The following is a 23,834-nucleotide window of genomic DNA, read 5'->3' on the forward strand; positions in this document are numbered from 1 at the left end:
GTTTGCCTTCCCGAGTAAGTTTTTTATTGGCCTGCCATGTACGTAATATATCATCATTGCTATTTATTTCATTGTCAAAGAGTCGAAAGGAAAATAGGATTAAGCATAACCTTTAATTATGTAACAACTCTAATAAGTCAAACAAGTACAACTAGAGGTTCTTGGTCTCTTCATAGCATAAGTTCATGACGTTTACAAGCCTAAAACTACATGTAAAACTACAAACTGGTACCGGTTAAAGCGAAAGCCTGAAACCAACAACAAAAGCAAAATCCAGGTTCGAGCACTATATATACAGAAGAAAGTTTCAATTCTCAGGGTAAGCAGATGCAAGTTCCAGTTCTCATGGCATTGCGGATGCTCTGAAGTCAACGGTTAGACTGCAGACTGACATCAAGAACACAACTGCAACTACCGCCGCCCTAAGAAGCCCAGCGTAAGAACATTTCAGGGGCATAATCCTTTTAAACGCAAAACCGGTTTTGTTCTTTGTTCTCATTAGCTTTCCGCAGCCTTTCTTCATAGTTTCTCCAACTGTGTCCTCAGCCTGCGTAGCATTAAGATTAATATTAATGTCACAGTTCGATTCCAATTTGCTACGTGAAACCACATCCCACTGAAAGAAACCAAGAAATAAAAGTAATTTATGAAGAAGGTGGGTGTGATTCTCACCTCTCTGTCTCTCTTCGAGTCAATGCCATTAAGGTTAGTTTGCAGACGCAGCCTTCTTGGGCCATTTCCCTGCGCTATATACTCATTGGTGCAACCTGAGAGGTGTGCCTGCCGACTCCTAATCTGGATCCCCGTTACTGAAACATCGTTGCTCATGCCAACTGCTGAGCCCTGCTGATAAGCTGGCGCAATCTGCAATCAAGTAGATTAATAAGAGTTAACTATGTAATTCAGTTTTCTTAATGAATACACCAATGATATTATGAGTTTTGAGGAAACTTCATGTACCTGATCTGGTGTTGCGGCATCAAAGCCACTCTGCAAAACATACTTGTGCTTCTCTGGATCCTCGTCTGGGCTCTGAAGAATAGAATCAAGAAACTCGGATATATATGTATCTACTTCATTTGTACCATACTGAGTCTGAACTTGGAAGTTGTTGGTCTCATTCCCTGAAAAATTACTTGAGCCAGGCTGAAATGTGGATCCACCAAGCTCGCATTGGAATTGAGAGTGTAATGGGGAGAACAGCTTGCAATCCAGGGACTCCAATTCCGGATACCAATCAAAATCTACAAGCTGCATGTCAAAACAAAAAGTATTTAGTTTTCAAACCGACACTAAGACAATCATCTAAGAAGAAACAACTAAAGACAATGTCTTCACCTCGGCAGTTGTAGCCTCATCACAAGCGTCACTATGAGAATCTCCGGAGATTACAAGAGAAGACTCTGCAATGTCATAAGGCTTCACGTCTTCTGTTTTACTGACCTCAGATACTTCAACAGTTGGAGACGAGACAGCAGGTTCAGCTTCATCCGATTTGGAATCTTCTTCTGCTAAATTCAGTTCTTGTTTCTTGAACAACTTGCATATCACAAACGGACTCTGCATATATCACCACAATCACAATGATCAAGATTCCATAACCAAATCAGTTTTCCAAATGGTTACACATCTACAGAGTGTGCATTATCATTTACCTGGCCAGGATTAGTACCGCTAAGATCATTCTCCGTGGCACGATACTCATGAATAACCCAATTGGTTCTTGTTCCTTTAGGAGCACGACCAGCGTGGAAAACAAGAGTTCTCTTCACACCGATAATCTTAGTCTTACCGTTTTTTATCTTCCGGTCTTTCCCTGTCGCCTTCCAGTAACCTGCCACAGTTGCTCGGTTCTGTCTACTTCCGTTAGGATACTTCCGATCCAATGGACAGAAGAAGAGCCACTCTGAGTCTTTTGTTTTGATCACAGAAAAATCTACAAACAAACAAACAACCAAAATCACATCTTTTTAATCATATCTCTCAGCGACACAAACTAAACTTATATCAAACAGATTAAAACTCCTAAAGTTACTGACTTTATCAAAAAAACATCGAAACTAATTCAAGATTTCGTAAAGTTACAGCATTTCTAAGAAGAAGAAGAAGAAGAAGGGGTTACCAGGTAAATCCCAAGGCTCCCATTTGCAAATATCGATCTCACGGATAGCTTTGACGTCGCCATCGTGACCGTTGATCTTTTTACGGAGATAGTAACGGATCAGCTCCTCGTCAGTGGGACGGAATCTTAATCCAACTGGTAATGAATCCATTGATAGAAATTCAAGATTCTGATTCATTGAATCGGCTTTTTTTTTTTGTTTTTTTTTGAACGAATCGAACACCCAAGATTGAAGAAGATTCCCAGATACTACGAATCAGAATTATTGTTTATATATATCTCAGAGATACGATTCGAAGGTATCACGAAGAAGAAGATAACAATTTAAAAAATATCAGAAAACAAAAACCCTAAAACTCGAATCGGTGATTTTGGTAAAGTGAGGAAGAAGAGAAGAAGATGTGAACTTTGATTTTTTCCTTTTGTGAAGAAATTATAAAGAGAGAGGGTGGTGGTGATAACAGCGCGTGGAGAGGTTTAGTGTGTTACACGCGCTATACCAAGTACGTTACGCGTTTTAGTGGTGTTGATGTACGATTTTGCCCTTTTTGGGACTTTGGGATATTAACGCAAGAGGAAGGGGTAAAGTTGAGAAAGTGGTTGCCATATTAAAAAAAAATGTCATAAAACGAATGAAATAATGACATGTGGATGAAGCGGGAAAGGAAGCTTCGGTGCATGTCACTTTGTTTGTGAGTTCTGTGGGAAGTTTCGCTTTTCTTGACTTTTTTTGGAAATGTCTTTATATATATATACAGTATATTTTTGAGAAATTCTTTTAAATACCATTAAAAAAAAAATTTCCAAAAATATTACATTTTAGTTTTTTTTTTCCAAAAATATCACAAAAGTTTTTTTTCCAAAATTACCACAAATACAAAAAATTGATTTTTAAGGATGTAGAATTTTTTTTTTAGGTTTGGGTTGACACATTTAGTTTTAAGGTATAGTTTTTAGGAGTATGGTTTAGTATTTAGAATTTAGAAATTAGTTTTTAGTATTAGAATTTTAGTTCAATTATGTGGTATTTTTGGAAAAAAATATATTTTAATGATATTTTTGAAAAAAAAAACTAAATTATAGCATTTTTAGAATAAAAACTTATTTTAATGATATTTATGACAATTACCCTATATTTTTTTTTCTTTTTGTTTTGGTTTGGTATATGTGGTCGATCGCTCGGGCTCGTAGTCACAAGCACTGACCCATGCTTGAATGCTACCAACGAGCCAATAGCGACAAGCACAATCTTTTTATATTTATTTCTCTGAGCATTTTGGGTTTTTTTTTTTGGATTTTGAATGTTTCTCGTTTGCTCGAACTCGTAAACACGATCATGGAGCACACTATCCTACGTTAGTAATTTTTTTTTTTCGTGCATTGTCCCCGATTCTAATGTATATGTACGATTCACTTGCAACAAGCACGTTGTCAGACTATTTTATACATTCGATGAATAAGAATAAAATTGTCGTTCAAATACTGAGATGTGTTATTTTTCTACAACATGTGATTTTCTATATGTGCATCTGAAGTTACTAACGAGTTGATGAATTTTACCAAATTGGTTAAACTGAATACGTTTTTGAATATATATTTATTTGAGAGTCACATTTTTTGTTCTTGTTAAACGTTATAAGTCACATTATTGTTATTTACTTAAGTTTTATCTTCTTCACTGTCATTTACTTAATTAATTAGCTCCATTCTTAACGTATTACAAACACAAACAAGATAAAGAAAAAAGAAAGAAAGGTTCCTCACTCGACAAAAAAAGGTTACATAATGTAAGTCGATATGAAACGTAATTCAGCAAAACTATGCTATAGCAAAAAAAAAACTGCTTATCGTTTTCATATTCCATCGTGGCATATGGCAAAATAATATTTTCTTTCCAATTTACTAGAATCAAAGAAACCCGAATTAATATTGTGCGTAGTAGTATGTATATGTATATATCGAGTCGACCGACTAAAAATAGAGCACAATAGATGAGAGGTCCACGAAACTTACATACCTTTGACCATACCAATGAAGCTTTTTAAACACAGAAATCTCTAAATTTACGCTTAACTCTCCGCATAACTCTTAATATAAGTTCCTACCCGATCTGTAAATAACTCTATTCTTAGCCATATGAATTATTCAACACACCACAGATACACAAAAAAAATACCAGAGGCTCTCCATAAAATTCGGAATCATGCATCTTCACATCTATATAACCCTGATCATGTTCACTTCATTTTCTCAATCCTCGGGTCAACAATAATAAACCGAAGAGAAAAATAAAACTCCACAGCCTACACCCAACCAAAAATCACAAAAACAATAAAAAAAATATAATAATGGGTGGCTGTGCGAGTAGACCCAAGGAATCAGACATGAACAACAACGAAGAAGGCTCTGTTCCTAAGCCTGTCTCTGAAACCGTAATAGCCAAGGTAAATCTAGGTTTTAAATATGAAAATTTAGGTTTTGTCACAGAACCGCTTTAACAGGTTATGATCTTTTTGGTATGTTAACACAGGAGAACAACACAGAAAGCGGTGAGAAACAGAACCAGACAGAGACTGAAACCACCGAAACAACTTCCGTCGAAGCTAAGGAGACATCTGAGGTCGAGCAGACCAAGGAAACAACTCCTGCTTCTGAACCAGAGGTTGCAGCCGTGGAAGAGTCTTCCTCTTCTGGTGAAGCAGCAGCACCTGAGAAAGTGGAGAACGTAGCGGCCGCAACAGAAAAGGTCGATGAGGTTGTGGTAGCTGCACCAGAAAAGGTTGAGGTTGAGGCGGAAGCCGTGAAAACTGTTGAGGCTGAACCAGTAAAGGAGGAGAGTAAACAAGAAGAGAAAGAAGCTGTTGTCACCGCTTAATGATATAATTAAATTTGTGAAAGTAATTTGAATGTCATTGTTGTATGTCACCTATATTTGATTTGATTTGTTACTACCAGATTGGTTTGGCTTTGTTTGTTCTTTGTATTTCACAATGATTCTTCTTTAATTCAATTAAATATAAATCAGTTTTGCTAAATGAAATTTGCTAACCAACGTTTCTTAAGTCGATATGCATGCCCATCTGCTATCGTGTGTGAATTAAGATCTCGATCTGCTTTATGTTTCTCTGAAACATATAATTCAACAAATTGAAAGATGCAAATCCCCCTGGAGACTAAATCTAGCTAGCTGTGTAAGTCCTGCTCCTTCCTTGTACAGTTAACGTGATCAGCAGTGTTATTGTTAAAAAAAAAAAAAAAAAAAAAAACTAACTAACTAACTAAAATTCTTACAATTTGTCGTCAAAGAAATGAATAAAAAAAATCTAAATGATCAATAAGATTTCAATTTAACGTGAAATCATAAATGCAACGTAAAAAGCCCAATAAATTATTAGCCCATAAAATCCTAACTACGCATATAAAAGGAAAAACGATTTGTATCCCCCTCGAAAGTTTCATATAGTACCATAACTATACAGAATTCATATCTGGATCTCTGGCCACACAAATCAGAAGTTCTAGTCCAGTTTCCACATAATTTGAAAGTTAAAAACCTCATAACACACGAACAATGAATTTATTGGTTTATGACTTAAACTAATACTAAACCACTTAAAACCAACACTAAACCAAAATTAAACACCTGACCACTTAAAACCAATACTAAACCAAAATTAAAGCCTGAACCATCTCCTTTTCCTCTTTCTTCATCTCCGGATCACAAAACAAAGAGATACGTCTCCGCTGCTGGCGTTTTGAACGAGAAGCTTATAGGAGGAGGAGCGAGGAACAGTGATGTATTTGCGGCGGCTCTGCCGTAAAATCTGAGGATGAGAAGAGCTGTTAGTGAACATGATGTTGAATCACCGGCAAAGACCGTCAGAATTGAAATTGGCGTGAAGAGAAGTATCGATTATGAAATTGAAATTCTCTGTTTCGTTGTCGAGAGAAGAAATTGAAGAATTTTTCCCGTTGTTTTGTGGAGAAAAAACCTTCTGAGAACACGTTATTTGAAAGAGAATTGCGGATATATGAAGTTGGATTTAAGTCAATCTCAATTTTGGTCCACTTTTTCTGTAAAACTCAATAAGAAGTTGGATTAGTGTTGTTGTAAGTGAAAACGATTGCAGCAGAGGATTTCCCGCATTGATCCTGGGGGAAAGCATGACATCGTTCGCAGAAGAGACAAACTTAGTGATGTAGAGTCTCAATGTTGTCTCATTTTGGTGAATCATTATCATTGCTTAGCTTATAACAAAGAATTTGCAGGTTGAGAAGATGGTGCATTATCATTTAAATAATTGGAGAGAACACAAAAAGCAATATAAAACATAGAAAAATAGTTACAGAGATTGAGCAAACCGAATCATACAAGAGAATAATAAACAGACCTGTTGTCTCTTCTAATCTCATTCATCCTTGACTAAAAGTGCCTTGAGACAATTTTACTTGAAAGACAATGCCTTGAGAAGGCTCTCCTTACTATCAGATTCATCGTGTGGTGGTGAGTGGTGACTGAGATGATTTGCAACGTGGTTGGATGATTCGACTTCATCATCATGAATATCGCCATCAACAAACCAATCAATTAGATTTATTGGTTCTCAAAATCTTGGGTTCTTCAATTCTGAGATTTAGAGATTTCGATCTTAAATTCGGGTTGTACTGAGGTTAAATCCGGTTTTTTTAGTCCTAATGTGGATTGTCTAGGTAGTAGTAAACCGAACATAAACCGTGTTTATGTGTCTTTAGGTTATGAATTTTGATTTTATGTGTTATGAGGTTTCGAACTTCCGATTTGTGTGGACCGAGATCGAGGTTTAAATTTTGTGTAGTTGTGGTGCTATATGAAACTTACGAAGGGGTTACAGATCGCTTTTCCCATATAAAAAGGTTAGCAATACTCCTCCAAAAAAAAAAAAAAAATTAAGAATGCGCAAATAGTTGGCCATGGGAAACCCTAACCCTATGATGAGAGTTAGCACAATCCCAACGGAGACGGGAAGAAGAACAACACTCCCAGTATCGATGTTGGTGGAGGTATATACGTAATTGCTCGATTGCCATTGAAAAGCATCGCCAAATGCAAATTGGTATGTAAAACATTGAAATCGGTAATAGACTCGACGTATTTTCGTAGTCTCTTTGTCTCGTTGCACCCATTGTACTCCTTGTCCTCTTGGTCGCTCATGCTCGTACTAGAGTATCATCATCCCATCACAGAAGTTATTGGCTTGGGTCTTCCCAAATCCATAGTTTCTTATATCGCGCCTTTTCGACCGCATCCGAATCTCTCTACGAATGATTGCTTCTGGGCAGGTTCCTCCAATGGATTGATTTGGCTTAGTCTCTATTGTGGCTACACTAAGAATTTCAAATATCTATCCTTCGTGGGTAATCCAGCTTTACAACAATGGGTTGAAATCCCTTCGTGTCCAGATGTAACTGCGCATCGAAATCCATATGAGCCCATTGGTATGGTAACACGTGTTGAGAACGATGTTGTTTCTAAAAGATAAACTTGAAGAATATAAGAACACCTTTTCTTAATAATGATTTAGAAAACTCTCTCAAAAACTAAATCTCTCTTTTCTCAAGTCTTATGGAACACCTCTCCATAGACTCCTATATTTATATGTTTTATCTTTTCCTAAACCTATTAGGATTAACATATTACAAACTTAAGACTTTATGAAATTTTCCTAAACCTATTAGGATTAACATATTTATATGTAGCACATGTGATTTTGAGCTTATCTAATACGAAATTGATTGTGTATAGACAATTAGAGATATTAATCGTTTATTCGATTTTTTTGGGGGGTTATGTAGAGTGTGAAGACGGTTTGAGAAGTGAAGTACAATGGAGGTATTTGGAAAATCTTCAGTGGTTGGTTCTGCGGCCAATGTTATTTACTTGTCTGCTATACTTGGTATCGATGGACCCGATCCGTGTCATAAATGTGATTGGAAATGCGAGAATGAGAATGTTTGTGGGAATATGTACCGTTGCAGACTAACTGGGTTGAGTCACGTCTGTGACAAGAACTGCAACCAAAGGATTTTGTATGATAACCATAACTCTTTGTGCCGAGCTAGTGGTCGGATATTCCCACTTTCTTCCGATGAGGAGCACGCGGTTAGAGGAGTCCGGAGGAAGCTTGATGATGAGAGTCAGCCCTCTGAAAGCTGCGTTAAGCGTGTTCGGCGTGATGTCCAGTTTCTTTCTTCTCCTTTCGAGAGGTCTTTTGCTGCTGTGAGCCCAATCTGCAGTCAAGCTGGAGATGGAATGGAGATGAACTAAATCTTTGTTGGTCTTTTGCTTATCTTCTTTTATCTCACCTAGAATAACTTACTTTTTTTCTATATCTCAACTATGCAATAAGAGACAATATTTATGCGCTCTTCCAGAGAGACTAGGCTTAGCTTCTCTGTCTGAAGAAGTACTTTATCTTAGTATTGTTGAACTATCTATGTAGTATTTAACGTAGAGAGAGACTTCATAGTTCTGCCACTCTCTTCTGGACGTTTTTGTTTTCGTAGTATTTAACGTAGGGGGAGACTTCCCCCTCAACAGGTGGTGCTCTTCTTTGCATTCCAAAAAGGATGATTCTGGTACGTATACTACTGTAGTAGCATATACTTACAATTACTACTTTCTTTACTTAATATATCCATTTTTGAATATGAATGATGTTTCCTTAGTTAGTACTCATTGTTAAGACATCAAAATCTTTAGGTATGGTTTAGACTACTGTCACATTTCGACTTGTGTGAAATAGGCAAAAGGTCCAGATCAGCATTTTGGTATATGAAGAGATCAAATGATAGTATTCCAAATTCTGAAGTTGTCTTTTCTTTCAAATCCAACATCTAATATAGAGACAGTCTTCTGTACCTTACAATCTGCTACCATGCACATTTCTTCAGCTTTTCATAAATCTGTGCACATATTACCATTGACAAAGTAACGGAGAAATTGAGCATTTTTAGATATCAGAACTGAGTAAAAAGAAAAAGAAAAAAATAGCAAAGACGATAAATGGGCCTTAATAGGCCCAAGTAATCGTATATAACCCAATGGGAAATATGAGAAGGAAGGAGGGAGATAAGACGAGAAGCAGAGAACCGAAAGAAAAAAAAAAGAAAAAAAAACTCCAGAAATCGCAACAGAAACGAAACGAGAGAAATAGATATGGGGGTAAGCGGCGGCGGAGGAGGAGGAGATCAGAGTCAGAGAAGAAGCGGCGGAGAAATGATGGCGATGGCGAGTCTATTCAACGATCAGCAGAATCCAATTCAGCAGTTCCAGGTCAAATTCAAGGAAGTAGAAACTGGTTTCAAGACTTGGCTATCGAAACAATCAATACCAGTGGAAGCCGCCGTCGTATCAACCATGAGCGGTGTCCAAGGAGCTTTCATTGGTGGTCTCATGGGAACACTCTCTCCTGAAATGCCTCAGGCTGGCGGCGTTGACCCTCAAGCCATAGCTTCAATGAAACAAGCTCAGGTTTTAATACACTCCCATATATAAACCCTTATCCCCATCTTTCAAAATAAAGTTAATGTTGTAAATTGAGGTATGAGTGAATTGAGAGATCTGTGAATGAATCTGTAGGCACTTGTGGGTGGACCTTGGGTTCAGGCTCGTAATTTTGCTGCCATTACCGGTGTTAATGCTGGAATTGCTTCAGTCATGAAGCGGATTCGAGGCAAAGAGGATATTGAATCTGCGTAAGTTTCAACTCCTGTGAGCTGCTTCAGTCACTAATATTTGTAATCTCTGTGTGTAGATGTCTTGATAAGGTTTTGTAATTTGGGATTAGTCTTAAGAGTTTGGTTATCATTGTGAGTGAAGAGTGTTAAAGACAGTAATGATTTAAATTTTGCAGCGTAGTGGCAGCATTAGGATCTGGATTTGCATACTCTTTGGTGAGCCAAGGCTTGCAAGGACAACCTATGAACGCAATCACCACCGCTGCTGGTTTTGCTGTTTTCCAAGGGATATTTTTTAAGGCAAGTTTTCAAAATTTTGAGACTTGACACCAATGCTACTCATGAAACTGTATATTATTAGCATTTGCTCTTAACTCTGTTTTTCCCTTCTCTGTCTCTAGTTGGGAGAAAGATTCTCTAAACCGAGCGTTGAAGACCCGTTTTACACACGAGGAAGAACTATGCTTCTTCAGCTTGGTCTAGAAAAATACGAGAAGAACTTCAAGAAAGGACTTTTAACTGATCCCACATTGCCATTGCTCACTGATAGGTATAATCAGAATTATCCTATTCAAGATTTTGTTTATGTAGCAGCAGCTATTCAAGTTGGTGAATTTTGTATCCAGCGCGCTAAGAGATGTGAGCATACCACCAGGGCCAAGACTTATGATTCTAGACCATATCCAGAGGTTTGAATCCGATTTCTCTGCTATTCCATCGATCAAATATAGGAGGAATCTGTAGAATTCTTGAATTTGATCGAGCTATCATTATTCTCTGTTGTTTGGAGTACAGGGACCCGGAGATAAAGGGCAAACGAAAGTAGTCACTGAGGCTTTTGTCTTAGATGGTCATCACCAGAATCTATTAAAGACAAAATGTAATGTCTTTTTACTTTTAGATGCTCATGCTAAGAAGAAGAACTCTTGTTGGATTCTTCGGCTACTACTCTAGCAATGTTTGATTCTCTTTAAAATTTTAAAATACTCTCATCATCAATCGAAATGGATTATATAGGTTCAGAATAATGAGAACACATTTATGCTCTGTATGAGAATAAGATGATTATATATATATATATATATAGTTGGTTCATACAAATTTACTCGCCAATCATCAAAAAAGGCATTGGATAAACTCTTGTTAAAATATAGTTTGATGCTCTTTCTACCTAATTTATGTTGCTGTTGTGAAGCTCTCATTTACTTTTAATTATATTATCGTTAATCAAAAAAGTCTCAATCAATCTTGTTAAAATATAGTTTGATGCACGAAGTCAGGTCAGTGACATATCCATCAATCTATGAATTAGTAACAACGACTTCAAGGGAGGAAGCAGAGAGACGGGAGATTTGCTCCATGAGGAAGAGAATACGAGACTGATAGTCACGCGCCTGATCTAGAGACTCGACCTCAAGCTCAGCCAATTGCGAGCAGAGTCTCTCCTCGGCCTCTTCCGCCACCACAGTCCGCCGCCACAGCTGAACCATCTGTTTCTTCATCTCCTCCATTTCTCTCTCCAACTCTCCGTTCCTCCTCCGTAACTCCTCAACCTCTTCCGTCGCCACCGTCGCATAATTTCCACCTTTCCCCATTAAATTGAATAGTTTTTTTGTTTTTTGCTTTGTGGTTTAAAGAATAAAAGTGTTTTCTGTGGTGTTTGCTGTTTCTGTGTTAAACTGTTATCCCTCTGTGTTGTGAAGATCCTTTTAATAGCCATTTTTTTTGTTTTGGTCTTTGGAATTTTAAAGTGTCCAGGTTCAATGTATCTGTTATTTTCTTCATTGTTTTGTCGACATCATTTTCCTGTCTTAGAGAAGTAACAACACGTGGTGCATAACACATGCAATGACTATTACAATTATTTTTATTTTGAAGACTTTTTTTTTTTTTGAAAGAGGTTTTTATTTAAATGCAAAGAGAAATAAAATGTTACAAAAGTCCAGCGTTTTAGAGTTTAGATTAGGGAATCTAGTAAAAGATGAGCCCAATAATACAACACAATAGTCAAAAGAGCTTAGTAAGAACCTAGAGATAGGGTTTGTAGCCGATGGAATAGTGAAACGTCGTAGGGTGTACAACGTCTTAACTTGAGAACCAGAGATCGAACATCGACGATGATAAGGAAGGGTTTGATTCCCTAATCTTTTTAATCTTGTTACGGATGATAGAGTCCACCTGTCGGAGCAAGGCGTCAATTGATCGGAATTGACGATGATGTAGGCGACGATTGCGTTCCTCCCAAAGAAGATACAATGTACACTGCCAGGCTAATAGTGTTAGACGAGTCAAAGCTTTCGGGTCCCCTTAAAGATTGCATGCGTTCCAGTGTCGTATCCCAGGAAGGATAGGATTAGCATTGGCATCTAGTGGCGATTTGAGTCCAGATAGCGAAGGCGTAGGTGCAGTTGAAGAACAGGTGGTCTCTGCTTTCAGGCGAAGCGTTGCATAGAAGGCAAAGTGGGTCTGTTTGTAGTCTCCATCCCAGGAGACGATCGCGAGTAGGACAACGGTTTAAGGTGAGTAGCCAAGTGTGGAACTTGTACTTCGGGATCCCGCCGGCGAACCAGACTGCTTTAGCCCATGGTACAAGAGGGGAAGCAGACCGAAGGAGACCATAAACCAGCCCAGTTGAGTATCGTGTATACACCTTGCCTTCTACTTCCCATTCAAATCGATCCTCTTCATCTGTTAAGGTAAGTGTTGTAAGGTGGGTTAGGAGAGAAACCTGATTATAAGTCCGTGCATGAGGGAGCAACCATTGACCACGAAGGAAGAGCTGTTGGAGTGTTGCAGTTGATGGGATCCCCAGTCGTGAGTCCCTTCCCGAGCACAGATAGTCAGAGAGTTTCCCATATGGAGACCAGTTATCAGACCAGAATCGACAGGTAACACCATTGCCCACCCTTAACTTTATCCAGCTATAAACATCATCCCTGAACTTGAGTAGCTTATTCGCCATCCAGGAGTAGTTTTGGCGCTTCTTCAGTGTCCAGAACTTGTTCACCGGACCCTTGAGGAAATAGAGTTTGAACCACGCAACCCACACTAACCCTGATCGGAAGAAAAGAAGCCAGATTAACTTGATGGAGCAAGCTCTGTTCCAGAAGAAAAGATCCCGTATCCCTAGGCCTCCTTGGTCTTTTGGTTTGGTGACAGTATTTTAGGCAACACGAGCAGTGTGATGTCCCTCGGCACAACCTTTCCAGAGATAAGCACTGCAGAGAGAGTGGATTTTGGAGATGCACTTCTTGGGGAGTACGAAAGAGGAGCACCATAAGTTAGATAGTCCTGCAATAACTGTGTTGATCAATAACAGGCGTCCTGCAAAAGATAAGTCCTTAGAACACCAATTATTGATTTTTCCTTTCACTTGCTGCAAAAGGGGCTCACAGTCTTGTAGTGTCAATTTTTTGGTGCAGAAAGGGACTCCAAGGTAGCGCACTGGTAAGCAGCCATGAGTTAGACCCGTTGAGAGTTTAATGGTGTCAATCTCTAGCTCTGATAGCCCGCCCGCAAAGAAGGAAGTTTTGTGGAGGCTAATGGCCAGACCAGATCTGTTCTCAAACTCCTTAAGGACCTGCAGGATATTTTGGACCGAGGAGAGCGAGCCATCAGAGAAGATAAGAAGATCATCAGCGAAACAAAGGTGAGTTAGCTTTGCCTGGTCACAGTTATGATGGTATTTAAAATTTCCCTCCTCCGCTGCCTTGTTCAGCATTAATGATAAGGTGTTCATTGCTATGACAAAACAGGTAAAGAGACAATGGATCCCCTTGTCGGAGTCCACGCTTACCCTTAAAGTAGCCATGAACCATTCCGTTATACCCGATGGTGAAGTTTGTGGTACAGACGCATGCTTGAAGCCACCGTAAGTATTGGTCAGGGAGAGAGATCCCCTTGAGACAGTTGAACAGGAAGTCCCATGAGATGGTGTCAAAAGCCTTGGCGATGTCTACCTTGATTACTAGGCGCTTGGGACCTGCAGCCTTATGATATCCATTGACTAGTTCAGCTGCTAAAATGGTGTTCTCCAGCAGAAGCCTGTCCTGCACAAATGCTGTTTGGTTAGGGAGTATCAGATCAGGGAGGATAGGTTTGAGTCTGGCCACTAGCAACTTGGATATCACTTTGTAGAGCGTGTTGAGGCAGGAGATGGGACGGTACTCCACAATCTTGGAAGCACCAGGGTGTTTAGGGACTAGTGTCATGATAGCTGCGTTTGTGGTAGCCGACAAAAAGGAAGTGTGAAAAAAGTTGGTGACTGCTGCAGTGACTTCAAGGCCTAGGATTCCCCAGGTGGATGTGTAAAAGCCGGAAGAGAGACCATCGGGACCCGGGGCTTTGTTCGGATTGATCTTCATCATCACCTTTGCTATCTCCTCAAGAGTGGGAATGGATATCATCATTTGAGAGTGGGCGTTATAACAGCGGTAAGGGTTTAATGATTGTAACACTTCCTGGGAAGACCAAAACGGAGGTGAAACAGAGTGGTTTGGCGACAGGATTGAAGTAAAGTGAGCTATGGCGTGGTCACTCATTTCACATGGATCCAGTAATAAGTCACCAGATTCCAGGAGGAAAGACCGGATGGTGTTGTAACTTGCTCTAGCCTGACAAATTTTTTGGAAGTAAGAGGTATTGAGATCTCCCTCCTTGAGCCAATTCACTCGTGATTTCTGCTTGAAGTAACTTTCCTCAATGTCCCTCAGAAACGTCCATTTGTCGTGGAGGTCCTTTTCAAGCTGGAAAGTTTGTTGTGATGGTTGATTTAAGGCATGTACCTGCACATCTTGCAACAAACGGTTAGTTTCACTCACTCGCTCTTGTATTTTTGAAAAATTCTCTCGATTTATGGTTTTTAGGTCTCCCTTAATGGTCTTTTGCTTCCAGCAGAGATCAGTAAGATTGAGAGCAAAGCTTCCGGCCTGAGTCCAAGCTTCATGTACCAGCTGGAGGAAGTTAGGGTGTTTAGTGAGGTAGTTAAAGAACTTGGAAGGGCGGGTGCCTGCTTTGGGGAGTTGATACGTGAGGTCAACTAGGCTTGGACAATGGTCTGATGGTAGAGGGGGAAGGAAAGTAACAACGCTATCTGGAAAGAGGGTGATCCAGTGGTTGTTGACAAGGACACGGTCAAGCTTCTTGGCAATGGGGTTAGAGGGCTGGTTGTTGCTCCAAGAAAAACGAGGGCCTTGGAAACGAAGATCAAATAGGTCCATTTGAGACATGCAGTCTTTCAGCTCCGACATTGGTGGGGATAGGCTGTTGACTGAGGGAGAAGAATGCTCATTGTGATGAATGATCTGGTTGAAGTCTCCTCCAACAATTCAAGGACAGGTGTCAAGAGAGAAAGACTGCTGAATACGTAAGAGCTCAACCCAGAGGTTCGTTCTTTCTTCCCTTAAATTTGAAGCATAGACCGATGTATAGACAAACTGAAGTTTATTGGCAATATTGACTTCACAAGTTAAGGATTGTCTTGACTGATGCAACACTCTTACCAACGCAGGGTCCTTCCAGATAACGATGATGCGACCATCCTCATCAGACGAGTGGTTCGTAGTATAGTTCCATCCAGGGCAAACCGATGTCATTACTCGGTTCAGATTAAGTTCTTTTACATGTGTTTCCAAAATAGCTCCAAAAAGCGGCTGGTAACTCCGAAGCCAACTACTAAAAGGCTTATGCTTATCCAGATCATTTAAACCTCGGATATTCCAAAAAAAGTGTTTAGTATTCATTAATTACAAGTACGAGGCACACCTGATTGGTGTGATGTTTCCAACAGTAGCTTAGTCATAGGGGGAATAGAGATGGTATAGGGGTTAGTGGCTGAGGACAAAAGAGGGTTAGTGGACAAAAGAGGGTTGGTGGCTGGGGGTAAAAGAGGGGGGGGGAATGCGTAGGGCTAATAAGGGACGGGTGAGAACGAGAGCGCTTCAGGGATTGAGGTGGTTGTTTATCTGGTGGAGGAGAGAAGGGGTAAGGGAGTCCGGAGGGTGTAGTGATTGCAGGGAGGCCAATAATCATAGGGAGGTTAAGAGATGGGTCTGGTGCTTTTGCTGGCAACATGCTCGGAGCAACTAAGGGTTTGGTATGTATGGGAGCTTGGGGCGAAGAGGGCAAAGAGGGAAGAAGGTTTGGACCTATAGGAGGTTGGATGGAGGTTTGAGTAGCAGCAGGGGCTGTAGTTGGTTCCGGGATGGGAACAGTAGTTGGGTCCAACGACAGGGGAGCAAAGGAGTTGGAGGGGGGGGCACTCTCAGTGGCACGACTGTTGTTCTTGCCAGTAATTTTATTCTTGCGTGTATTATCCTTTGTGCGCATAGAGGAGGAAGCATTAGTAGGAGCTGCTATAACTAGTGAAGTGGAAGCATCCGTCGTCACCCGCTTCTCTAGTCGGATAGAGTTAGCTTTAGTTGTAGGCGGAGCACAAGGTGGGGGAGGTAGTTGAAGACAGTTCTTAGCAGTGTGTCCTATTTCATGGCAATGAGAACACGAGGGAGGAAGCCAAGGATAAGTGATGGCTACTTCTACGACTTCACCATTATCCCTAGTGTATTCAACAACATCAGGTAATTTTTTAGTAAGGTCGACCAAGACTTTGGCATGGGACACTTTGAGGCTGACTAGATTGATGGTAAAGTCATCCGTCTCTTTTGGTTCTCCCACTAACCCAGCTACAATGCTTATGCCCTCTATTGTTCTCAGGTCCAAGGGGACGTCATGCAAGTGGATCCAAAGAGGAATGGAGTCTAACGGTGGAGTAGCAGAGGAGTAATGAGGGGCCCAAGGAGCAGTTTGGAACATGGAGTCACCAATATACCAAATGCCTTTCTCTAGAACCTTTTCCCTGATGAACTCATTAGGTATTCTGACTAAAACCGAATTGGACAGATGATTCACATGGATTTCAAGCCGGCGCCCTTTTCCCCACATATGGTTTAGAACACTTTGGATTTGGTGAAATAGAGGGGGTCTACCATTGAAGACACAGATGATGAAATCCTTATGGGCCTCTGCTCCTTTCAGGAAAACCGACTCAGGGATGTGGGTAGTGGGACGACCAGTAGATGTGTAAGACACTGGGGTCAATCGCTTAAGTTTCTTGTCAGCTGTTCTGCGGAGTTTGTCAACAAGTGTTGAGGCGCCCGACTGAGTGGCGACAGTAGGGATTTGGGGCAGCCCTGATTCAGGAGAAGGGGTACCAGTTCGAGGTAGAGGTTGTTCAGGGGGAACAGTATTGTGTGGCACAAGAGGGTTTGGGGGTGGTTGGAGGGGGTGGGTGTGGTTTGTTGGGGTGTAGCAGTGGGGCGAGTAGTAGCTTTGTTTGTGAGTAAAGGGGATGTGGATTTGGGGGTGAGGACAGTGAATTTCTCATTCTCAGTAATTTGGTTGGGAGCAGTGTGTTGAGTTTGAACAGTAGCATCAGATCTAGGGTTAGATCGAGGCAGATTAGCAATTGAGTCTTCAACCGGTTGCATCACAACATCGGTAGTGATTTGGGAGGCAGAAGACGCTCCCAGTGCAGAGGAAACTTTCGAAGCCGGCCTTTGAGGATTAGCAGTAGGCGAGAGAAGTTTCGACTTGTGGCTCGAAGCAAGAAAAGAGGACAATGGAGGGAAGTTGGAGAGGGTACAAGAGGGTGAATGGTCTGGAGGGTCAGGGGAAACGGGTGGTGGGGAAGGTGGGAGCGGACTACCACCAGCGGTGGGAGGCTTGGGACTCAGGGCGGAAGCACGACCAACAGGGAACCAGCGGTTCTCCATTTTTCTTGTAAAATTTATTTTGAAGACTTGTATTTGTAAATTGCATGGAACATGTATTTACGATCACTCGATTTTTTTCGCAACTGTTTAGGATATTTTGTGACTACAATTTTTCCCTTTCGAAACTCGATTTTTTTTAGATAGAAATTAGATACTGTTATCAGAAAATACGTAATTTAGATATGAATTATCACAGTGTAAACACACAAAATTAGAAAATTATTTTTCTATATAAACCAATTAATCAAATATACATAGATATATCAGACTAATGATGATAATTAGATATACTATTCAGTATTATCCTTATAAGGATAGATGGGTGACCAACATAGGTATAAAGACTAACGATGATAATTAGATATACTATTTTAGTGTTAAAAAATATCAATGAAAAGTTGTAAACCAATGTTGATGTCCTTTTGTATTTTTTTTTTTTTTTTTGAACAAAATGTCCTTTTGTATTCAAATTATAGAAAACCTGTGAACGTCGTGTGGAGTAGTAGTATTATATCATTAGAGTATACAAAATGATAGGTGACATCATCAATCACGTCGATGTGCCTCCACACTGGACCACAGCTAGTTCTCCAAAGTCAATGGCCGCCACACAATCAAATACGTCTGTGCTATACTCAATTACTATTTGAATCTACCAAGTACCAATATAGTTCATACCTTCGTTAAACCCATTAATTTTGGCCAACGTTTATAACCATCTTATAGACTCAAACTATATATGGTCACAAATAATAGATTATTTATTTTCTGGACCTATTAGGATTAAATTGTATAGGAAAGCATATAGTTTATTGCAGTTTTGGTCACCCAACATATATATAAAAAATTATATAGCTAGGTAAACTGTCAAACTCGACGGTCGATATCGGAGACAGATTAATCCAACTAGAATGGCAGATTCATCTTTTTAAGAGAGATCAAAATCATGAACATTGGATAAAATAAAAATATCATACGGGAAAAAGCCAAAGAAAGAAAAAAATCAAGAATATGATTTCCCCCAAATCCAATTATCAAAAAATGCCAAAAATAGTAACGACATGAATAAAATTCGAAGCGTGGGTCGTGGGATGATTACATTTTAACACGACACAACTTGATTGTGTTCCTATATGGTCCAGGTTCAATGTATCTGCTTTCTTTTCCGGTTTTATCAATATTCATTTCGGTTCACTTCGGTTTAATCCATGCTAATTTGGTTCAACTTTGTTTGGGAATAAGAAAAACATCTTGAAACAAAAAAATGAAGATTCGAGTCAATTTATTTATTTTATTTTTTCATCAAAATAGAATTTTATTTATGAATGCTGAAAATCAATACACATTTGTTCATATAGCCAAGCAGACGATTGAAAACAATCTAAATAAAAATTACAATTACTACAACTAAATTTGGCCAAAAGATGAGCTGCTTTGTTACATGATCTTTTCTTGAAGATAAATTCAACATTATGAAATTTAGAAGCCCAAATCAAAATGTCTTGACAAAGACCATCAATTGATATATCGAAAGATAATCCATTCAGAATGTTAGTAAGTTGTTCGCAATCTCCTTCAAAAAAGACGGAAGTTAAACCGCGAATCCACGTTTGTTGTAGGGCTATGAGAAGAGCTTTTCCTTCTGCTTCCAATAGTGAATTTGCATTTGGTGGTCTTGAAGCTCCCCATCCAAGTGAAGCACCTGAGTTATCTCTGAGTATCCATCCTCTGGTATTCCGCCGTGTAATGGTGGGGAGACCTTTTGATAATAGGCGCCATAAAAAATGTTTTATCTTTGGCAATATTGGTAAGGTCCATTAAATGTTTTTCAACCGGATAGAACCGTGTGGTATTAAAGGTCGTACATCGTTTGAGGTAGGATCATGTGTGGACAACCAATATCCCGAGCGGACAGAGTATTCTCCCGTTTTGTTATAATGCCACTTCATGATCAAGATGAGATACTAGGGTCTGAAGTTTGCCATCATCCCATTGACGATAAGTGCCATTGGTAGTAATCAAATCTTGAAGACACCCATACATATTATCTTGGATACCGTTGATCGGTCGAGGAGGATGAGTATCAGTCAAATTGTCTAGTCCAATCCGGATTGTATTCCCTTCATCCACAATGTGACGTGTACGTTTTTTAATAACATCTAGTCCAGCCAGTAAGGATGCCCAGCCGTAGGACTGTTTACTTCTCTGTTTTGCGTCTAAGATTGATTCATCATGGAAATAACGAGCTTTCATTATACGTGCAAAGAGACAGTTTGGATATTTTATGATTCTCCATACTTGTTTTGCAAGTAGAGCATCATTAAACTTTTCCAAATTTTTGAATCCAAGACCCCCTTCTTTTTTTGAATATTGAAGCCTTTCCCATGCAATCCATGGTATACCAGTTTCTTGATTTCCTTTAGCCCACCAGAAACGCATTAGGATCGATTCAAGTTCATCAGTGATGCCTTTTGGTAGTTTGAAACATGACATGGAATAAACTGGCATTGAGATGGCCACAGATTTAATTAAAATCTCTTTTCCTGTAGGGGATAAATATTTTGCTTTCCAAGAGCTTGTTCTGTTTTTGACTCTTTCAATGACATAGTTAAACATTTCTTTTTTTTTTCTTCCTGAATTGTTCTGGCAAGCCCAAGTATTTTCCTCCACCTCCATGGTTTGGTATTCGAAGAATGTGCTTAAGACGGTTATGTAGTTGGCCATTGACTTTTGCTCCGAAGGTAATTAAAGATTTACTTTTGTTGATCTGTTGGCATGAGTAATATTTGTATACATCAAAGACATCCCTCAATGCTTGATAGTTCCTTTGATTTGCTTGAATGAAAAATAACGAGTCATCGACAAATTGCAGATGAGTAACTGCAAGCACTCCATTGCCGATGCGAACACCTCGAATGTCACCAGATTTAACTTTGGAATTGATTAAATGGCTCATCATATCAGCACAGATGATGAAAAGATAAGGTGAGAGAGGGTCTCCTTGTTGAATCCCTCGTTCAGGAATGACTAAGCCATGTGGATTGCCATTTATAAGAATTGAATATCAAACTGATCGTACAGTTGACATGATCCAACTAATCCATTGATCCGAAAAACCAAAAAGTTGTAAAGCTACTTGAAGAAAGTTCCACTCAACCCTATCATAAGCCTTGCTTACATCTGTTTTTACCGCCATATAACTTGTAGATACTCGTTATCTAGTTTTTAATGAATGCATAACCTCATGAGCTATCATAATGTTATCAGTAATCAATCTACCAGGAATGAAAGCAGCTTGAGTGTCTGATATAATAGCATCTAAATATTTCTTAAGGCGGTTCACAAGGCATTTTGAAATGATTTTGTATAAGACATTGCACAAGGCAATAGGTCTGTAATTCGATAGGGTATTGGATTGCTCAAATTTTGGTATCATGCAAATATTTGTATGGTTGATACCTGGTTTCATGTAAGATGTTGCAAAAAATTCCTTGACCTCTTTAATAATGTCCTCGCCAAGAAGTGGCCAATAATGTTTATAAAAACGGCCAGTAAGTCCATCTGGGCCTGGTGCTCTATCATCTCCAATGGAACTGATTGCTTCGAAAATTTCATTGGAAGTGAAATCTCTGGTTAAATCTTCGTTAATGCTTGCAGTTACCGTAGGAATGAAGTCTCCAAAGTCAATAGGAGAAACAGGGATACCACTTGAAGTGTATGTTTTTGTGAAGAAATCTTGAGCATGTTGTCTTACTTCTTGATCACCTTGGAATATGTTGTTGAGATCGTCTTTGATTGAGGTTATGTAGTTTTTTGCATACCGAGTTTTAGTACTTGCATGAAAATATGCAGTGTTATGAGCACCATAATTCAACCAATTGTCTCTGCTCTTTAGATGCTAGTAGTACTCTTCATCACGATATGCTTGGAGGAGATTTAGTTGTATCTCTGGTATTTTCCGTCTCTGTCTTAAATCCAGACTTTCCATTGCCTTGTTCAAAGCTGCCTGAAAGGTATCAATGCGGACTGATGCATTTAAATTGGCATTGTGTTTTCCTTTGGCCATAGCTCGTCGACAGTTTGCTATTTGATCAGTTATAGAAGACCAGTTGTTATGTTTGCATGAATTCCACCCTTGTTCCACAACTTTGCCAAAATCATCAATTTGTAGTAATCGTTTATCAAAACGAAAGGGTTTGAAGATTGGAGCAGAGGTGGTAGTTATACTTGTTAAGATCGGTTTATAATCAGAACTATTAAACTCCAAAAATTCTGCTTCAGCATTAGGATGTTCAGCTCACCATCGAGAATTCGCCATAGATCGATCTAAACAACACTTAATAATATGGTTTTGTCTCCAACCCAAGAGAAGCGATCCCCCTTTGATTGTAAATCTTTCAAGTTACAAGATGAGACCATATGTCTAAAATCACGAAAACTCCAATCATCTCTAAGAGGCCCTCCCTGTTTTTCTGAATTATTGAGTATCTCATTGAAATCCCCTACAAGTAATCAAGGCTCTACTCTTGTTCTCCCCAACCCTTCCAATTGTTCACAGAAAAAATAGCGTTCACTTTGGACAGGATGTCCATATACACCAGACAAATAGAAGTTCATAGTGGTGGGGAGAGCTTTTGATAATAGGAGAAACTGAAAGAAAAAAAGAAAGAAAAGAAAATAAAATAAAATAAAACAAAACAAAGAAAAGAAAAAGAAAAAAAAAAACAAAAAACAAAACAAATATAGATAAGTTATCGAGTCAATTCATTTTTTTGACTAAAAATATAGATAAGTTAACAATTTAAGTCTACGAATGGAATATTCTTGTCGGATAGAGCTATTTGTTAAGGACTACTACAATCTCGTCATCTAAATTAATCAAAAACTATGTACTAACTCATGAAACACGCACACTAAACCTTTTTTTTGATGAAATTTTTTAATAATTTATTTTATTATTATGTTATTTATAAAGATTTGTGATTAAAAATTCAGTTTGCTTATATTAAAATTTTTGCATTTTAAAAATGTTTATTGAAAACCTGTCAATAAAATATTTACATTGGCTTATTTGAGCCAATCTTGTACTCTATTGTAAAAAATATATATATTGCATGTAATGAATAAAATTGTTTAAACGTTTGTCAATTAAACGTAATCCTTGCTATAGTTGTGAAATAAGCAAAAAGATATAACTAACATGTAAAAAGAACAACCAAATATAGCTAGTGAAGATTCTAAAAAACCTCTTTGAAAACAATATTCATTGTTTTTTATTTTTTCTGTGATTTCCCTTTCTTATTTGTAATAAGCACTTCAAGCATTAAATATATTCAAATCTCAACTTAGTTTTATTTTCTTAAAGAACGGTGACTAAAATAAAAATATAACTTTTTTAAACAATACTATATCTATATCTTTTATTTTTTATTTATAAATTTTAAAATCTAAGCTGTTAAACGAAACTGTTATATATTTTATTAGATTTAATCTTTGATAAAAATTTTAACCTGTGCTGGAAATTAAAATCTTTTTGATAAAATTTGTAGTTATATAGATTTTATTCGATTAGATTTTTAAAATCTTAACTGTTATTTTTTTTAAATACGAATTAGTTTTGATTCTAATAGATTTTTTTTACTTTTCTATAATTTATTTTATTTTATGTGTCCCCAATTTTCGTTTGAAATTAATTATATTTATTTAATTAATTTATTCATTTTAATTAAATTTTTTAGTGACAATTGAATGTAATTTTTTACACATTTTAAGGTTACTTTCATATTTCTACTTTCCTGTTAATATAGCAAGATAAAACTCATCTACTTACTTATTAAGTTATTTTTATCAATAGCAAAACAAAACAGCACGTCAAAATCGAACGTCAACACTTGCCTCTTTACTATCTTTATATATTGCAGTAGATTTTTATATTACAAATTAAGTAGAAAAATAATATGAGTTATATGACCCTCAAGGCCTCAACCAATGGAACCCTTACACAATTTCACGTTTTACGTCCCGTAAAAACTATTACGGTCTCCATTGACCAATTAAAAAATAAATCCGAGTCTGTTTATTAATATTATTTGCTGTGATATGTATGTGACGATTCATTTTAAATGAAAGTCTGTGTTTACACTCAAATGAAAAATGACAAAACTCAATTTTCAATATAATGAACTCCTCGACGATTCCTTTGAAGTTCATGGTTATGTAAAATTCCA

General features: G+C 38.3%; 4 protein-coding genes and 1 non-coding gene across 7 annotated transcripts; 3 read left to right on the forward strand and 2 right to left on the reverse strand.

The window, feature by feature from the left end:
* Positions 1-94: 94 nt before the first annotated feature.
* Positions 95-2,613, reverse strand: LOC104780773 (NAC domain-containing protein 62). The gene is made up of 6 exons (XM_010505311.3): positions 2,123-2,613; positions 1,656-1,936; positions 1,339-1,560; positions 961-1,251; positions 673-864; positions 95-547 (listed from the first exon to the last, which is right to left on the reverse strand). Exons 1-6 carry the CDS (start codon positions 2,298-2,300, stop codon positions 344-346), a joined length of 1,368 nt encoding a protein of 455 aa, XP_010503613.1. The 5' UTR covers positions 2,301-2,613; the 3' UTR covers positions 95-343.
* Positions 2,614-4,292: 1,679 nt separating this feature from the next.
* Positions 4,293-5,157, forward strand: LOC104780775 (uncharacterized). Its single transcript, XM_010505312.2, has 2 exons — positions 4,293-4,566; positions 4,653-5,157. Exons 1-2 carry the CDS (start codon positions 4,471-4,473, stop codon positions 4,995-4,997), a joined length of 441 nt encoding a protein of 146 aa, XP_010503614.1. The 5' UTR covers positions 4,293-4,470; the 3' UTR covers positions 4,998-5,157.
* A 2,782-nt stretch (positions 5,158-7,939) lies between these two features.
* On the forward strand, positions 7,940-8,636 carry LOC104780776 (uncharacterized). Its single transcript, XM_010505313.3, has one exon. The coding sequence runs from the start codon at positions 7,986-7,988 to the stop codon at positions 8,424-8,426; it is 441 nt and encodes a 146-aa protein (XP_010503615.1). The 5' UTR covers positions 7,940-7,985; the 3' UTR covers positions 8,427-8,636.
* A 325-nt stretch (positions 8,637-8,961) lies between these two features.
* On the forward strand, positions 8,962-11,581 carry LOC104780778 (chloroplastic import inner membrane translocase subunit HP30-1). 3 transcript variants are annotated; one of them, XR_015596935.1, is made up of 7 exons: positions 9,075-9,632; positions 9,741-9,856; positions 10,015-10,138; positions 10,240-10,388; positions 10,465-10,527; positions 10,634-10,718; positions 11,101-11,581. XR_015596935.1 is itself a non-coding variant. In XM_010505316.3 (6 exons), exons 1-6 carry the CDS (start codon positions 9,318-9,320, stop codon positions 10,662-10,664), a joined length of 798 nt encoding a protein of 265 aa, XP_010503618.2. In that variant the 5' UTR covers positions 8,962-9,317; the 3' UTR covers positions 10,665-10,939. The 3 variants fall into 3 exon arrangements, 1 of the variants encoding a protein (XP_010503618.2); XR_015596936.1 differs by having other exon boundaries at positions 11,119-11,581; XM_010505316.3 differs by lacking the exon at positions 11,101-11,581 and having other exon boundaries at positions 8,962-9,632; positions 10,634-10,939.
* Positions 11,040-11,433, reverse strand: LOC104780777 (protein RESPONSE TO LOW SULFUR 3). The gene has a single exon (XR_015596937.1). It is a non-coding gene; the product is annotated as a protein RESPONSE TO LOW SULFUR 3 (transcript).
* Positions 11,582-23,834: the final 12,253 nt, after the last annotated feature.

This window comes from Camelina sativa, chromosome 4, assembly GCF_030686135.1.
Source record: "Camelina sativa cultivar CO46 ecotype springtype chromosome 4, ASM3068613v1".
In the NCBI taxonomy this organism is placed as follows: domain Eukaryota; kingdom Viridiplantae; phylum Streptophyta; class Magnoliopsida; order Brassicales; family Brassicaceae; genus Camelina; species Camelina sativa.

Coding starts and splice junctions, on each gene's coding strand:
- LOC104780773 (XM_010505311.3), bottom strand. CDS start 2,300: ATGAATCAGAATCTTGAATTTCTATCAATGGATTCATTACCAGTTGGA. Junction 1,561..1,655: donor GCGGTACTAATCCTGGCCAG/GTAAATGATAAT, acceptor TGATATATGCAG/AGTCCGTTTGTGATATGCAA. Junction 548..672: donor ACTCGAAGAGAGACAGAGAG/GTGAGAATCACA, acceptor AATGCTACGCAG/GCTGAGGACACAGTTGGAGA.
- LOC104780775 (XM_010505312.2), top strand. CDS start 4,471: ATGGGTGGCTGTGCGAGTAGACCCAAGGAATCAGACATGAACAACAAC. Junction 4,567..4,652: donor CTGAAACCGTAATAGCCAAG/GTAAATCTAGGT, acceptor ATGTTAACACAG/GAGAACAACACAGAAAGCGG.
- LOC104780776 (XM_010505313.3), top strand. CDS start 7,986: ATGGAGGTATTTGGAAAATCTTCAGTGGTTGGTTCTGCGGCCAATGTT.
- LOC104780778 (XM_010505316.3), top strand. CDS start 9,318: ATGGGGGTAAGCGGCGGCGGAGGAGGAGGAGATCAGAGTCAGAGAAGA. Junction 9,857..10,014: donor AAAGAGGATATTGAATCTGC/GTAAGTTTCAAC, acceptor TAAATTTTGCAG/CGTAGTGGCAGCATTAGGAT. Junction 10,389..10,464: donor TTGCCATTGCTCACTGATAG/GTATAATCAGAA, acceptor TTTTGTATCCAG/CGCGCTAAGAGATGTGAGCA.